Source organism: Phacochoerus africanus, chromosome 1 (assembly GCF_016906955.1).
Source record: "Phacochoerus africanus isolate WHEZ1 chromosome 1, ROS_Pafr_v1, whole genome shotgun sequence".
In the NCBI taxonomy this organism is placed as follows: Eukaryota; Metazoa; Chordata; class Mammalia; order Artiodactyla; family Suidae; genus Phacochoerus; species Phacochoerus africanus.
In genome coordinates this window covers 114665311-114681054 of record NC_062544.1, presented here as the reverse complement: position 1 = coordinate 114681054, position 15744 = coordinate 114665311, and the positions used below count along the sequence as shown (strand labels likewise).

The window sequence follows — 15744 nt, the reverse complement described above, 5'->3', positions numbered from 1 at the left end:
TTTGACTTTGCTGAGAGACATGAACATATAGGTCAGTGCGTCAGACCCTGCAGTGGTCAGTCCTGTAGGTTTGGCTTGTTTGCAGTTGAGAGACCCATTCGTTGTTGCCCACTCCCTGGGCTTCAGCCTTATGGTGTGAGGAGCAAGAGTAGGCTGAATCAGAAGACTGTATGGGCTAACTGGCTTAGTAGTTGATGTGGGTGATTGATTGGCAGGCACAGGGCACTGCATGCTTTACTAGGGGTTGGGGGATGGGAACTGCTGAGCAAGGAGGAAGTAAAACTACAGGTTGGTAGGGGCATGCTTCTGTGCTTGCCAGTGCCTAACTAGATGAGGTCTGGAGAAGCAGCCCAAAGCTCTGGGGACCAACCACATTTGTCCATACTCAGGTAGGGACAGATGTAGGCCCAAAAGTGCTGGGCTCTGGAATATGACTATGAAAAATGAGTAATTTCATAGTTTTTCCTGTCTCTTCCCCAGAGAACATGCAGGAAAGGAGGCCTGAGAGAGCCTCCCCAGTGTGTTAAGTACACAAGTTTAACCATCAGTTCTGAGGCCTTACTGGCCCTCATCCTTTCTAGTTGCAGTCTAGGGCTGGGAGTTACCTAGCAAGAATTAATCTCAAGTGTAAACTAAAGAAGGAGTAGATTAAGCAAGAGTTAGGTAAGGCTGAGGTCATGAAATTCAACAAATACTTCCTGAGCATTTGTGCTTTGGCAAGTGCTAGATGATAAAAAACAGGCTTGTGGGTAAGATCAAGAACCGAGCTACTGGAGCAAGCCCTGGAGCCCCAAGGCACTTGTCTCCAATCAGTAAGTCTAGCTTTACTATAAATTTACCATTTGTTAAGGTTAATTTACATTAAAAAAGCAAAGGTATCACTTCTCATACCTCAAGTCTGGAGCTCGCAGATGGAGTGGAGACTGCTTTTCTGTTCTCTGGGCAACAGTTCTTTGGGCCTCACCCCAAGTTGGGAACCAGGGAGGCCAGAGAGAACAGAGTACTGAATATAGGCAAACAGGTAAGATGGAGCTAAGGCTGAGGGCTAAGACTGAATTTTTTTTTTTTTTTTTTAAACCAGGATACAGATTTCTTTTTCTTTTCTTTTTTTTTTTTTGGTCTTTTCTAGGACTGCACCCTCGGCATATGGAGGTTCCCAGGCTGGGGGTCTAATCTGAGCTGGAACCAGCCTACACCAGAGCAACAGCAATGCAGGATCTGAGCCGCATCTGCAACCTACACCACAGCTCGCAGCAACACTAGATCCTTAACCCACTGAGCAAGGCCAGGGATCAAACCCAAATCCTCATGAATTCCTAGTCGGATTCATGAACCACTGAGCCACAACGGGAACTCCAAGACTGATTTTTTTGAAAGGGAATAGCAGAAAGCAAAAGGTGTACTGTAAAGCTAAACTGTACAGTAATTCACGAATCACAAAGGTTCTTCACACAAACATTTAATAGGGAGGTGATGGGGAACAACAAAATGGCATTGTTGGCATCAGTGTAGGGCAGGGCTGGGGCCAGAGTGGAGAAATCAGGAAACTAGGTTAGAGGCAGGAGCAATAATCAGAGGAGATTCATCGCTCTGCCAACCGAGGGCCCCCTTGTTTCTTTGTTCTCCCCCAGCTACCCTCCAGCCCTGTACCTCTCTAGACCAGAGGGCATGAGGGTAGGGATCTGAGCTGGTCTCTTCCCCAGGGCCTGCTTCAACATGGCTGTTTAGAAGATATGAGGCAGCTGCCACTGGCTTTGGGGGTTTTGTAGTAGATAACCTAACATTCATGGCTTAGAGACCTGGATCCAAACACAGGCAGGCTGCCCTTCCTGGCATTCTTGGCCTACGCCCGTCATCTAACTCCTCATCTGGGAATGATATATTGGGCTGTTAAGGATCCTGTCTGAGGAGCCTCACATTGGTTTCCTAAGTTGTAAATTTTTGCCAGACATAATCACTGTACTCATTCCTTGCCTGCCACAGCGGGGGACCTGGGGAGCCAGACTCTCCATGTTCCTCCAGTTCTGACTGCCTGATAGAAATGTTTCCCTTGAAATAGGTTGGGGTTGGGGCTGTATCTAGGGGCAGAGCAGGCAGACTTGCTTTTGACCATGGAGGAGGGATGCACACGCTGCATCTGGCCCTTAAGTTATCTGGGATACAGTGTCTGAATCCTCAGTGGCTACCACGCCTTTGGTCCTGGTTGTGCAAGGGAATCACGAACACAGAAACGTCGTCATAGGACACCTGCCCTTCCTGTGTAGGACTGTCATCCTTCCCCTGCGTGCTGTGTATCAGCATTTGAGCCAGCTCCGAGAACCTGGGGGGACCATCCCATAGATGTACTTTGGGGCCAGAGAGGGAGGGCCAGCCCTGCTGCTGATGTTGCTGCTGGCACCATCCCAGGCCCTTGGCTGATCCCCAGCAGCTATAGTACCTGTGTGGGTCCTCTCGGTTGCCAGGGAGGAAGCTCCGCACCAGCCATGCCACCTGCTCATTGGACAGGACATCCCAGAGCCCATCAGTTGCCATGACAACCACGTCCTCCTCTTGTGGCTCCAGCTGGTCCACATCCAGCACAGTCACCTGCAAGTTAAGCCTGAGGTTTCCTCATCGCTCCCTTCCCAGCTCCCGTCAACCTCACTGTCTGCCTTTCTGGGCAGATAGAAACTGGTGTAGACTGTTGTCCCCTCACCTGTGGGACAGAGAGCAAGAAGGGCTTGAGCTGAATGTTTGTGTCCAGGACTCTGAGCTGATGGTCTCCTAGGGCCCTGGAGACAGCCAGTGTTCCCAGCAACCGAGCCTGGAGACAAGGGAGGTGTGAGATGACAGCAAACAGCCCTAGCAAATGTACAAGAGGTGATCTGCAGTCCATGGGCGCTTGGGCTAAGGGAGAAACATCCTATGACCTTGGAGCAGAGTCAGGACCCCAGCCACAGCCCCCAACAAGGGACAAAGGAGCTTTCACTTCTACAGGGAACAATTTTAAGAGGGTTGGAAGGGCTATTCACTGACCTGCCTACCCTGTCCATGGATCAATGGGTACTTGAGATCCGACTTCTCCACGCACTTGTAGCTCCTACCAGGAGCAGACCCAGCATCAACCCAGACTCTGCTTCCCACTTCATCACCCCAACACAGGGCCAACCCTGCCCAGGTGGAAGGGGACTGCTCCAGGCCACACAACTGGGCCTGGACCCCAGGGCTCTCCCAGTGGTGTCTCCCAACCCCACCTCACTCACCAGCCACTCATGTGGTGATCCCTGAACAAAACCTTCTGCCCCAAGTCATCCCCTTTCAGTCGCCGAGGGAACTCCAGTCGGGTGAACTCACCAGCCAAAAGCTCAGGGTAGACAAAGGCCTGGAATAGGGAGATCATGCTCAGATCAGGCTCCTGGTGGCCCTGGACCCAGGAACTGGGGCTCCACAGCCTCCCTCAGCCAAGGGCACCTACCAGCTGCTGGATCCGCTGCCGCTCGGTCTCTGGGGTGAACTCAGAGCTCAGGGGCCGTACCTCATCCCTCCGCACCAAGATGGCCCTGGATGCGGTTTTGGAGGAGAGGGAGAGGTCTGTGGGTCAGCCTCCATCCTCAACCATGGCCTCCCTCCTGCTGGCCCCTCTCCCAAATGCCAGTGGCCAGCTCTGCCCATGTCAATCCCTTGTTCAGCCTCCCATGACCACCTAAGGCCTGCAAGGTAAAGGCTCAGCCCTTTGGCCTGGCATCTGAGGTCCCTGCCCTCCGTGACATCTGCTGTCCACTTTCACACTCGATACATGCCAGGTATATGACTCAGCCAATCTTTCCCATTTCTGTCTCTCCATTTTCTTGCCTCCATTCACTGTCCTCACTGCTTCTGATGCCTGCCTGCCCCACCCTGCCTACCCTCCAGGGATCACTCACCTGCTATCCCCAGCATTGGCCACATACAGCTTTCCCTGCAGGGACACAGCCACCAAGGCAGTGCAGCCGCCCACCTGGCCTGAGGCCTCCAGCTCCCGCCCGATCACCTCATCCTGGGGCAAACCAAGGCTGCTTTAGCCACTGCTTGTACTGCCATTATATCACTGTCCCCAACCCCCACCCTACAGTTCGCTTCCACACCAGCAAGCCTGGCAGTCCCAGCCCAAAGTCTAGCTGTGACTCCAAGATCCCTGTGGTTAGGAGATCTAGACATATCTCTTGGGAGGAAAGGAAGTCCTATCAAAACAGTGAGGAAGGGAAACCAACAGGGTATGCAACAAGATGATGCAGGTAAAAGCATAGCACATAGTAGGCAATAGGTAAACAGGAGACATGATGACAATGATGGCCATTCAGTAGCAAACCAACCAACCCAATCCTTTTTTCTTTTTCTTGGCCACCCCACAGCATATGGGGTTCCCAGACCAGGGATCAGATCTGAGCTGTGGCAACGCCAGGTCCTTAATCCACTGTGCTAGGCCAGGGATCAAACCGAGTCCTGGCACAGCACCAACCCCACTTATCCACAGTGGAACTCCCCAATCAACCCAATATTAGCCTTCCAGTCCAAAGATCCAAGGTGATAATCATTGTGCAAAGAGATGCCCCACAACCCAGAGTTCCTCGGGTCCTTGGGGGTAAAATCTTCCCTCCTTCCCCAGGCAAATGCCATACTTACACACTCCTGGAAGGCACTCTCCAGAGCCCCAATCACCAGGTCTTCTGTCCTAATGCCCTTTTCCTCCACAAACTGGGGGTCACTGGGGCAGATGCAGCGCCCACTGAGATGCATGGGGGGCTGAGTGGCCATCATGCCGTCTACCACAGCCTCTAGCTGCCGGCGCAGGCAGGAGTGCAGGGTGTTGGCAGCCAGGATAGCTGCAGCTGGACCGCCATGCCCATCAAACAGTGCCCAATAATGACCTGTCAGGACCTGTACAGGAAGGGCTTGGAGTCAGGCTCTGCCTGGTTTCCCCAGTTGTCTCATGGCCCAAGGTTAAGCACCAAGACAAGAACCTCTGCCTGCAGTCCTGGCCCCAAATTTTAGTCCCAGCCTGTAAGAGGGGCTCAGGCCCAGTTGCACTCACCTCCTCTGGACACAAGGTCAGCCATTCTTGGTCCTCTTCAACCCCAAACCCACATCTCCGGATGCATAGCTTCCCACAAGCTGCCTGATCCTCATTGAACTCAGATTTCTCTGCATTGATGATCCTGAGGCCAGGAAGTGATCAGTGACCCTTTAGGGACACACCTATGCCCCCATGGGCATAGAGAACAGAACTGGAACACAGAGAGGAGCCCTCCTTCTGGGGCAACGGCCCCCATGCTGTCCCTGACACACACCTGGAGAAGCAAATGCTGGAAGTTTGCTGTTTAGAGAGGCAAAAACTCCAGAGGCTAGGCCACCCTGGAGCCTACCTGCTCACTGGGCAGGGAGGTAAGAGCCAGGCTGCATGGGGAGATATGCAGCTTCTTTGCCTATCCTCTGCCCCATCGCAGCCAGAATCCCAGTCCCATGCAGCACAGGCCATAATCCTTGCTGAGGTTGTAGGGAGGGGAGGGAATCTCTAAAGCCCAGAACCCTGGAACTCTATCCAATGTCCCTACCTCTCTTGGGAGTTCCCGTCGTGGCACAGCGGAAACGAATTTGATTAGGAACCATGGGGTTTCAGGTTCAATCCCTGGCCTCGCTCAGTGGGTTAAGGATCTGGCCTCGCTGTGAGCTGTGGTGTAGGTCGCAGACGCGGCTTGGATCTGGCGCTGCTGTGGCTGTGGTGTATACCGGCAGCTGTATCTCCAATTGGACCCCTAGCCTAGGAACCTCCATATGCTGCGGGTGCGGCCCTAAAAAGCAAAAAACAAAAACAAAAACAAAAACAAAAAACAAAAAAAAAACCCCAAACGAACAAAAAACAAAACAAAAAAAACCCAAACAAATGTCCCTACCTCTTTTGGAAGCCCCAGGGGTTCAGGTACTTCTCGACCTCTGGTCGATATGGGAGGTTGTCAAAAGTCCGGAAAGGGGACCAGAGGTAGTTAACCACAGGTTGAGGGGGCGAGGGCCCCTCCCTCGGTTTGGTCTGTTTTATCTGACAGCGCGGGACCCCAGGCGGGATCACAGAGGTGAGGGGGTCGGGGCCTCAGAATAAGAGGAGCGGGAGTGTCCGGCGGGGACCGCCTGGGGCTAGGCACTCACTCAGCGTAGCCTGCGTTCCAGGGCAGCGCGCGGCCCCGCACGGGGCTACGCACCGGCCGGGGCCGGGCGTCCGGGCGGCGCGAGGCATCGGCGGTGCTGGTGCTGGAGCCCGAGCCGCGCAGGAAGCGGGGCCGCCGGTAGGGCACGGGGCTGGCGCGAGGTCGAGGCGGTCGCGGCGCAGTGAGGGGACCCCCAGGCAGGAAGCGGCGCCGGAACCAGTCGGCGGACATGGTGAGGCGGCCGGGGCTGGCTGCCTGAGGGGCGCCGGGCGGGGAGGCTGGGGAGTTAGCATCCGCCCTCTCGCCTCGGGAGGAGGAAGCGGGGCGGGGCGGGGCCAGCTGGGCGGCGACGCCCCCAAACCCCAATCTCCCGCCCCCATAGAGTCCGAACGCACCCTGGTGCCATCCGGCTCCCCAGGCCACCTAACAGGCCAACGCTGTGGAAAACCCCGTTTTACAGGCAAGAACATTGAGGCCTAGAAAGGCGAAGTCGCTGGCCCCGGGTCACACAGGAACTGGAGGAGACTGACGTTCACGGCAGGAGACTTCGAGAGGAAAAAATTCCTCCTCCCTGCCCAGTGAGGCTGGAGGGGGTGATCCGAGCACACCTGAGTCTCCAGGCTCAATCAGTGTTCATGGCAGAGCCCCAGGCCTCCTTCTGCTGCGCCCCAAACTTACGAAAGAGCAAGGCAGGAACAAGATGTTCTTGCAGGTGTCAGACTGACACATTGAGTAAGAGTCTCAGAGCAGAGTGTTCCTTCAAGTGACCATGCCTCACCCACTCCACTTGGCACCCTCCACTCCCGGCCTGGTCACCCTGGCCTTCCTTATCTTTAGACTCCGCTCCCACCCTCAGGGCCAAGTCTCCTAAACGGTTGCCCCTCTAATCAAAGTGTCTTCTCTGGACGGACTAGGCACGGTCCTCACTAGACACTAGGTCCTCACTAGAGTGTAAGTGACTGAAGGACGAAAGAAATCCATGGTCTGCAAAAGACTCTGCTGGTCAGAGTTCAGACTTACCACTAAGGGAAGTGAAAGACTTTTCATCTGGCCTGGAGGCAGAATGCTGCAGTCTCTTAACCCCTGGCTAGGTGCCACCGCAGGTGGCAGATATGTCCCCCTTCACATCTGCATGTTAACAGAGTGCATTGTCACCCTCTGTCACATAAGCCCACTCCCTGCACGGGACTGTTATTTCCATTTCATAATGAGGTCTCAGACCCACAGAGGGGAAGTGTCCTGAAGCCCAGGGCTGTGCTGTTTCCATTATGACAGTGCAGCTGACTCAGAACCCCCACAGGGGATTTCTCTTCCCCTTTCCTCCTTCAGGAAGGCAGGCATGCTAACTCAAACCCCTGAGGCCTCATAGCCCAAGGCCCCCAGGGAGGGCTATAGGAGTCCCTACTTTCCCCTCCATGCCTAAGTCCAGCTCATGTTCACTAGGCCTTATGTCCTCCAGAAGGCCAGCCTTGCCCCACTGGGAGTTCCTCCCACCCAAAAAGGAAGTTTTCTGGGGTAGGGAGCTGTGCCCAGCACCCCTTCCCTCAAATGAATGGTAGCCTGGAGCTAATTTACAGACCCCCATGTGTTCCAGGCCCCCCATGCTGGGCTCAGGAGAACAGCACTACTGGAAATGAGCTCCCCTGCAGTGATGGTGGAAGTCCTGGTGGGTGTTGTTTGATCCAGCTGGCAAAGGGGACAGGGGAGAAATCAGAGAAAACTTTCCAAAAGACACCTGACCTGTCATTAGGAAAGAAACAGACTGGGGACTCCGGGCGATACAGACCCAATTCTGTCAGTGGGGTAACATCCTCATTCCACAAGCCAAGGACTCAGAGGCTTTTAAAATGTAAAATTAGAGGAAACAATGCAAACCGTCTATTCCCCCAAACCATCTTCTTGGGCTCCCTTGGGAGAATGAAGGTCCTATCCTCTAGGTGTATTCAGAGAGGTCCTGGCAGCTAGGTGTTGCCCAGCTTAGCCATTTTAAGTTTTCAAAGCCATGTGGAGTCTTATGGCAATCCCATCCTCCCAATTCCAAGGTGGCCTGAGTGTTCCTCTAGTAACACCATAGTTCCTCTGGCTCCCTAGGCTCCTAGGAACCTCTGCTCTTGCCTGGATCTAAGCCTGACTCTCTTGATTTACTCCTTCATTTTGCTGAAGCACATCCTCTAATAACTTTCCAAAAAAGGATGACTGTGTCCTGGTAATTTTCTGGGTCTTTGCAAGTCTGAAAGTTTGTATCCTGCCTTTGCTTTTGATTTATATTTTCTTTTGATTTATATTTTGCCTCAGAGTTCTTTCTGACTGCTTTGTTTCTTGTGGGTTTTGTATCCCACAATATCCCACTCAAGTGCATGAGACTTCCAACAAATCTTTATATTAAATAGTGAATGCCCAAACATACCATTAATAGGACTACTCCTAGCTGCAGCAGGAAAATCAGCTCAATTCAGACTATACCCCTGCCTACCTTCAGCATGTTTTTGCGGTTTTTTGTTTGTTTGTTTGGTTTTTTTTTTTTTTTTTTGGCTGTTGCTGCTGCTGAAATCCAGTGCATCTGTCATTCTCAGACCTTTGAATTGGCTATTTGCCTTTTTCTCTCTCCAGAAGCCTCCAGACTCTTCTGTTTTTAGTGTCTGAAATTGTAGGTGAGGTTCCTTGGGGTGGAACATTCATTCCTTCACTGAGTCCTCCCTGGAGGCCAGGCAACTGCTCACTCACTCTCCAGTGACACTTCCTGACACCCTTCTCCCAGCTGCTCAAATGAACCCAAGCCTGCCTCCTCCTGGTTGGAGAACTCTCCTCAGCTAAATCAGTCAGGATGTGAGGGATGGAGGAGGATGGGGAAGGAGCAAGCTAAGAAAAAGGAAAAAGAATTGTATGCCATATTTTCTTCACTTACATTGACAGTAGCTTTTGTTGAGCCGCATACATGTTCACAACAAGGTTTCTTTTCTGTCTCTCTCTCTCTCTTTTTTTTTCGTCTTTTTTGCCATTTTTTGACCCACTCCCACGGCATATGGAGGTTCCCAGGCTAGGGGTCTAATCGGAGCTGTAGCCGCCGACCTACACCACAGCCACAGCAATGCGGAATCCAAGCCGAGTCTGCAACCTACACCACAGCAACTCCGGATCCTTAAGCCACTGAGCAAGGCTGGGGATCAAACTCGCAACCTCATGGTTCCTAGTCGGATTCATTAACCACTGAGCCATGACGGGAACTCCCAAAGTTTCTTTTCTTCCTTTCTTTTGCTTTTTAGAGCCAGACCCACAGCATATGAAAGTTCCCAGGTTAGGGGTCGAATAAGAGCTGCAGCTGCTGGCCTACGCCACAGCCACAGCAACTCAGGATCCCAGCTGTGTCTGTGATCTACACCACAGCTCACAGCAACACTGGATCCTTAACCCACTGAGGGAGGCCAGGGATTGAACCCAAGTTTTCATGGATAGTAGCTGGGTTCGTTACCACTGAGCCACAATGGGAGTTCCACAAAATTTATTTCAGATTTAATTTTTAAAAGGTGTAAAAGTGTATTTAGAAACAAATTTCCCCACAACCCCATCCCCTGGCCACTCAGTTCCCCTCTCTGAAGATAACCAATATTACTAGTTTTTGTGGATCCTTACACAGATGTCAAGGGTATTCTGTGCAAGTTAAAGGGAAAAAAATTACATATAAGACAAGAAATAATAAGTGTCGGTGAGGATCTAGAGAAAAGAGAATACTCACGTATTACTCTGGGAATATAAGTTGGAGAAACCACTATAGAGAACAGTGCTGAGGTTCCTCAAAAAAAATTAAAAATAGAATTACTATATGATCCAACAATTCCACTTCTGGGTATTTATCTAGAGAAAACAAAATCACTACCTCAAAAAGATATTTGCGGAGTTCCCGTCATGGCCCAGTGGAAACTAATCCAGCCAGGAACCATGAGGTTTCAGGTTTGATCCCTGGCCTCACTCAGTGGGTTAAGGATCTGGCATTGCCATGAACTGTGTTGTAGGTCACAGATGAGGCTCAGATCCTTCATTGCTGTGGCTGTGGCTGGCAGCTCTAGCTCCGATTTGACCCCTAGCCTGCTGTGGCTGCGGCCCTAAAAGGCAAAAAAAAAAAAAAAAAAAGGTAATATTATTTACAACAGCGAAGATGTGGAAACACCTGTTCTATCAATGAATGAATGGATAAAGAAAGTTTTATATATAGAATATTATTCAGCCATAAAAAAGAAAGAAATTCTGCTATTTGCAACAATATGGATGGACTTTGAGGGCATTATGCTAAGTGAATTAAGTCAGACAGAGAAAGGTAAATACTGAATGATCGAACTTATATGTGGTATATACAAAACAAAAAACAAAACCCAAAGCCATAGGCCAGAGAACAGAGATCAGGTTGCCAGAGGTAGAGGTGTAGTTAAAATGAACAAAGGTGGTCAAAATATACAAATATCCAGTTACAAAATAAGTAAGTCCTGGTGATATGGTGTACAGCATAGTAATTATTGTTAACAATACTGTATGGTATGTTTGAGAGTAGATCTTAAAAGTTCTTTTTTCTTTGTCTTTTGTCTTTTTTGTTGTTGTTGCTATTTCTTGGGCCGCTCCCTCGGCATATGGAGGTTCCCAGGCTAGGGGCTGAATCGGAGCTGCAGCCACCGGCCTACGCCAGAGCCACAGCAACGCGGGATCCGAGCCGCGTCTGCAACCTACACCACAGCTCACGGCAACGCCGGATCCTTAACCCACTGAGCAAGGGCAGGGACCAAACCCGCAACCTCATGGTTCCTAGTCGGATTCGTTAACCACTGCGCCACGACGGGAACTCCTTAAAAGTTTAAATTACATGGAAAACATAACTGTGGTAATGGATGTTAACTAAATTTATTGTGGTAATCATTTCACAATATGTACATAAAACAAATCATGTTGTACACCATGGACTAATACAGTGTCAATTATATCTGATTTTATTTATTTACTTATTTATTTTTGTCTTTTGCCCTTTCTAGGCATATGGAGGTTCCCAGGCTAGGGGTCTAATCGGAGCTATAGCCGCCGGCCTACGCCAGAGCCACAGCAACGAGGGATCCAAGCCACATCTGCGACCTACACCACAGCTCATGGCAACGCCGGATCATTAACCCACTGAGCAAGGCCAGGGACCAAACTCGCAACCTCATGGTTCCTAGTCAGATTTGTTAACCACTGCGCCACGAAGGGAACTCCAGTTATATCTGATTTTAAATAAATAAATGGATACGTAACAATTATATATTTTCTTTACCTAAACGATAGCATACTCTGTCTGCACTGCATCCTGCACCTAAAGTACCTCTACTTTTTTTTTTTTTTTTAATCAGTCCTTGAAGAGCTGCCTTGTTGCTTGTGAGGGCTGCAGAGCAGTCTCCACAAATGTGATATGCGGACTTTATGTAGCTAGTCCCCCAGTGATGAACATTTAGATTGTTTTCAGTTTTTTGCTTTACAATTTTTTGTGTGGGCATATTGGTAGGATCCGTTCCTAGTAATAGAATTGTTGTAGCAAAGGCATTCATTGTTCACAACAACAATATTCATAATAGCCAAAAGGTGGAAACAACCCAAATGTCCATCAATTGGATGGATAAACAAATTGCCATACATATATATGTACAGTGGAAGGCTATTTGGCCATGAAAAGGAATGAATTGCTGATACATGCTGCAACATGGATGAAACTCCAAAATGTTTACTAAGAAGCCAGACACAAAAGGTCACAGATTTTATGTTTCCATTTATATAAAATACCTAGAGTAAGTAAATCCATAGAAAAAGAAATCAGACTGGTGGTTGCCAGGTGCTGGGGGTGGGAAAGAATTGGAAGTAACTGCTTAATGAATACAGAGTTTTATTTTGGAGTGATAAAAATGTTTTGGAAATAGATAGAGGTGGTAGTTGCACAACCTAGTGAGTGTACTGAACTGTTCCCTTTAAAATTGTTAGTTGTGGAGTTCCCATTGTGGCGCAGCAGAAACAAATCCAACTAGGAACCATGATGTTGTGGGTTTGATCCCTGGCCTCACTCAGTGGGTAAAGGATCTGGCGTTGCCGTGACCTGTGGTGTAGGTTGCAGACCTGGCTCGGGTCCCGTGTTGCTGTGGCTGTGGTGTAGGCTGTCGCTACAGCTCTGATTAGAACCCTAGCCTGGGAACCTCCATGTGCCGTGGGTGCAGCCCTCAAAAGACAAAAAAATAGGAGTTCTCGTCGTGGCTCAGTGGTTAACAAATCCGACTAGGAACCATGAGGTTGCGGGTTCGATCCCTGCCCTTGCTCAGTGGGTTAAGGATCCAGCGTTGCCATGAGCTGTGGTGTAGGTTGCAGACGGCTCGGATCCCGCATTGATGTGGCTCTGGCGTAGGCCTGTGGCTACAGCTCCTATTCAACCCCTAGCCTGGGAACCTCCATATGCCGCGGGAGCGGCCCAAGAAATGGCCAAAAAAAAGACAAAAAAAAATAATAGTAAAATAGAATAAAATAAAATAAAGATAGGTGGGAAGTTCCCATCATGGCTCAGTGATTAACGAATCCGACTAGGAACCATGAGGTTGCGGGCTTGGTCCCTGCCCTTGTCCTCAATGGATACCAGTCAGATTTTTTTCCACTGAGCCATGTCAGGAACCCCTAGACTTTTTTATTTACTTATTCTTTGGCTGCACCTACAGCATATAGAATTTCCTGGGCCAGGGATCAAAACTGCACCACAGCAGTGACAACATGGAATCCTTAATTGCTAGGCCATCTGGGAACCCCAAGACTTAAAATTTTTTTTTTTGGTCTTTTGTCTTTTTTTTTAGGGCTGCACCCACGACATATGGAAATTCACAGACTAGGGGTTGAATCAGAGCTGTAGCTGCCAGCCTACACCACAGCCACAGCAACACGGGATCCAAGACGTGTCTTCGACCTACACCACAGCTCACGCTCCTTAACCCACTGAGTGAGGCCAGGGGTTGAATCCAGGTCTTCATAGATACTAGTCGGGTTCGATAACCACTTAGCCATGACGGGAACTCCAAGACTTTTAATTTTTAATGTAAATTAATTTGTTGGTTTCTTTTTTTTAATGATTTTTGGGCTTGGTGACATACTCAGAAGGATGTCTCCACTCCAAGATTTTACAATCTTCTCCCATTGTTTCTTCAGAATTTTAATAGTTCACTGTTTTAAAAAAGCACATTTAAATCCTTGATTCACCTGGAAAAAAAAAAACTATTTCAGTGGCTGACTTTGTGTGGAGAAACATCAGCAAGAAAAGAGAAAGCTGGAGTTCCTGTGGCTCAGTGGTTAACGAATCTGACTAGGAACAATGAGGTTGCAGGTTCAGTACCTGGCCTCACTCAGTGGGTTAAGAATCTGCCGTTGCCATGACCTGTGGTGTAGGTTGCAGACATGGCTCGGATCCCGTGTTGCTGTGGCTGCGGCGTAGGCTGTTGGCTACAGCTCCGATTAGACCCCTAGCCTGGGAACCTCCATATGCCACAGGAGCAGCCCTAGAAAAGGCAAAAAGAAAAAAAAAAAAGAAAGGAGCAACCTACCTGTTCTTAGACACTCTGATCATCCCTGGACTCATTCAAGGAGCTGCATGCAGCTTTCTTATCTTTCTGCCTAAAACCGGATCTCAGCCAGAGATGGAGTCTGCTGGCCCTTGTGCTCCTCACTGCATCCTTGGTTTTGAAGCTGAGCAGAACTGGGCTCCAACCCCAGCTTCCAGGAAGTTCCTTTCTCTGGTTAAACCCTCATCACTGAGGTGTGAGATAGTGATGGAAGCAATGAGGGCCACTGCCCAGCAGGGCTTCTCATCATTTGTTCCTTTTTCTCTTTTCCTTTCTTTCTTTTTCATTAAAGTATAGTTGATTTACAGTGTTTTTTCAATTTCTGCTGTAGATCTGTTCCCGTTCCCTAACTTAAGGAAACTAAGGTTCTTAGGGATACTCACTACCTTGTGACTTTGATCAAATCACTTTATCTTTCTGAACCTCAAATTTCTTCTGTAATGTATGTAACAACACATACATTACCGGACTTTCATAAGGACTGAATAAACGTCAGCCATAGTAAGTCTGCAACACAAAGATTCTAATAGTTCATTCAGACATTTTTTTAATTTGGCAAATATATATATATATATATATATTTGCTTTTTAGGGCTGCACCCATGGCATATGGAGGTTCCCATACTAGGGGTCGAAATGGAGCTACAGCTGCTGGCCTTTACCACAGCCACAGCAGTGCCACATCTGAGCCATGTCTGTAACCTACACCACAGCTCACAGAAATGCTGGATCCTTAAACCACTGAGCGAGGCCAGGAAGTGAACCTGCAACCTCATGGTTCCTAGTCGGATTAATTTCCACTGCGCCACGATGGGAACTCCTAATTTGGAAAATATTACTGAACACCTACTAATCCTGGGCACTGTTCTAGATGCTGGAGATAAAGCAGGGGTAAAAACTTAAACTGGTGGAGGGAAGACAATAAACAAATAAGCAAGTAAATATATGTGCCAGGCAGGGATAAAAACAAAGAGAATGATGCAGAGTGGGGCCAACCAGGTAGGAGGGAGGACTTTGCAATTAAGGTAGTCGTGTAGTTTATCCAGTGATGGACATTAGAATAGAGAACATAACCTTATTAGTTTTAGTTAATGTGTTTTCTTGGTTAATTCCTATTTCCAAGGAATTTTTTTTTTTCAGGGCCGCACCCATGGCGCAGGCATATGGAGGTTCCCAGGCTAGGGGTCTTAAAAGAGCTACAGCTGCTGGCCTACACCACAGCCACAGCAACGCCACATCCGAGCCGCGTCTGGGACCTACACCACAGCTCACAGAAATGCCCAATCCTTAACCCACTGAGTGAGGCCAGGGATCAAACCTGCAACCTCATGGTTCCTAGTTGGATTCGTTTCTCCTGCGCCCCGAAGGGAATTCTACAGTTTCCTCTTTTCAGAAGACTTTTCCCACCCCTCTGCCAGCCTTTCCTCCAGGTTTCCACTCAAATTTCACCTCCTCCTAACGGCCCCTTACCCTCTGCACAGGGCACTCGCCACCACAGACACTGTTCATTTGCGGGCTGTCTAGCAGAAAGTCAGTTTGGGCTCCCACCATCAGGACGGGGCCTGCAGGCGCGTCGCCTCCAGGTGCCCAGGGCCACAGGAGCCGCCCAAGAAACGTCTCCAAGGAAAGAGATGTCACACAAACACACGGGTGCCCATTCACACACAGAAAAACCCCTTCCCCGCTTCAAGGCCACGCCAGGATGCTACCCATCTGCAAACCCACCTGGCCCCTGACCGGGACTCAGGCTTGCGCGCGCTCATATGGATACGCCCCAGCCACAGACCACTCGGATCCGGGTGTACTGACACACACGTGCATGCGCCCACACATGCTAGGCGGTACGCAGATCGCATTCTCCGCCAGAAACAAGGCAAGCGCAAGCGCGCGGACACACCACTCAAAGCTCCTCCCTGGGCCCACCTGGAGCCAGGCGCCTACTGCACGCACGCGCGGCCTCGAGTCCCGGCCTCGCCCGTCGGAGGCGG

The 15744-nt window shown here is 49.8% G+C and overlaps 1 protein-coding gene across 2 annotated transcripts; it reads right to left on the bottom strand.

Annotated features, from left to right (window-relative positions):
- Nucleotides 1–1443: 1443 nt before the first annotated feature.
- PPM1M (protein phosphatase, Mg2+/Mn2+ dependent 1M) lies at nt 1444–6486 on the bottom strand. 2 transcript variants are annotated; one of them, XM_047776105.1, is made up of 10 exons: nt 6160–6481; nt 5051–5174; nt 4642–4896; nt 3903–4015; nt 3455–3539; nt 3243–3361; nt 3016–3079; nt 2696–2803; nt 2438–2586; nt 1444–2320 (listed from the first exon to the last, which is right to left on the bottom strand). In XM_047776105.1, the coding sequence occupies exons 1-10, from the start codon at nt 6387–6389 to the stop codon at nt 2176–2178; spliced, it is 1392 nt and encodes a 463-aa protein (XP_047632061.1). In that variant the 5' UTR covers nt 6390–6481; the 3' UTR covers nt 1444–2175. The 2 variants fall into 2 exon arrangements, with proteins under 2 accessions (XP_047632061.1, XP_047632052.1); XM_047776096.1 differs by having other exon boundaries at nt 1444–2586; nt 6160–6486.
- Between the last annotated feature and the right edge of the window lie 9258 nt (nt 6487–15744).

Excerpts from the sequence above, each read along its gene's own strand:
- PPM1M (XM_047776096.1), bottom strand. The coding sequence starts at position 6,389 with ATGTCCGCCGACTGGTTCCGGCGCCGCTTCCTGCCTGGGGGTCCCCTC. Across the intron at positions 4,016-4,641 it reads AGAGTGCCTTCCAGGAGTGT|GATGAGGTGATCGGGCGGGA; the intron begins GTAAGTATGGCA and ends GGTTTGCCCCAG. Across the intron at positions 3,362-3,454 it reads GGCAGCGGATCCAGCAGCTG|GCCTTTGTCTACCCTGAGCT; the intron begins GTAGGTGCCCTT and ends TCCCTATTCCAG.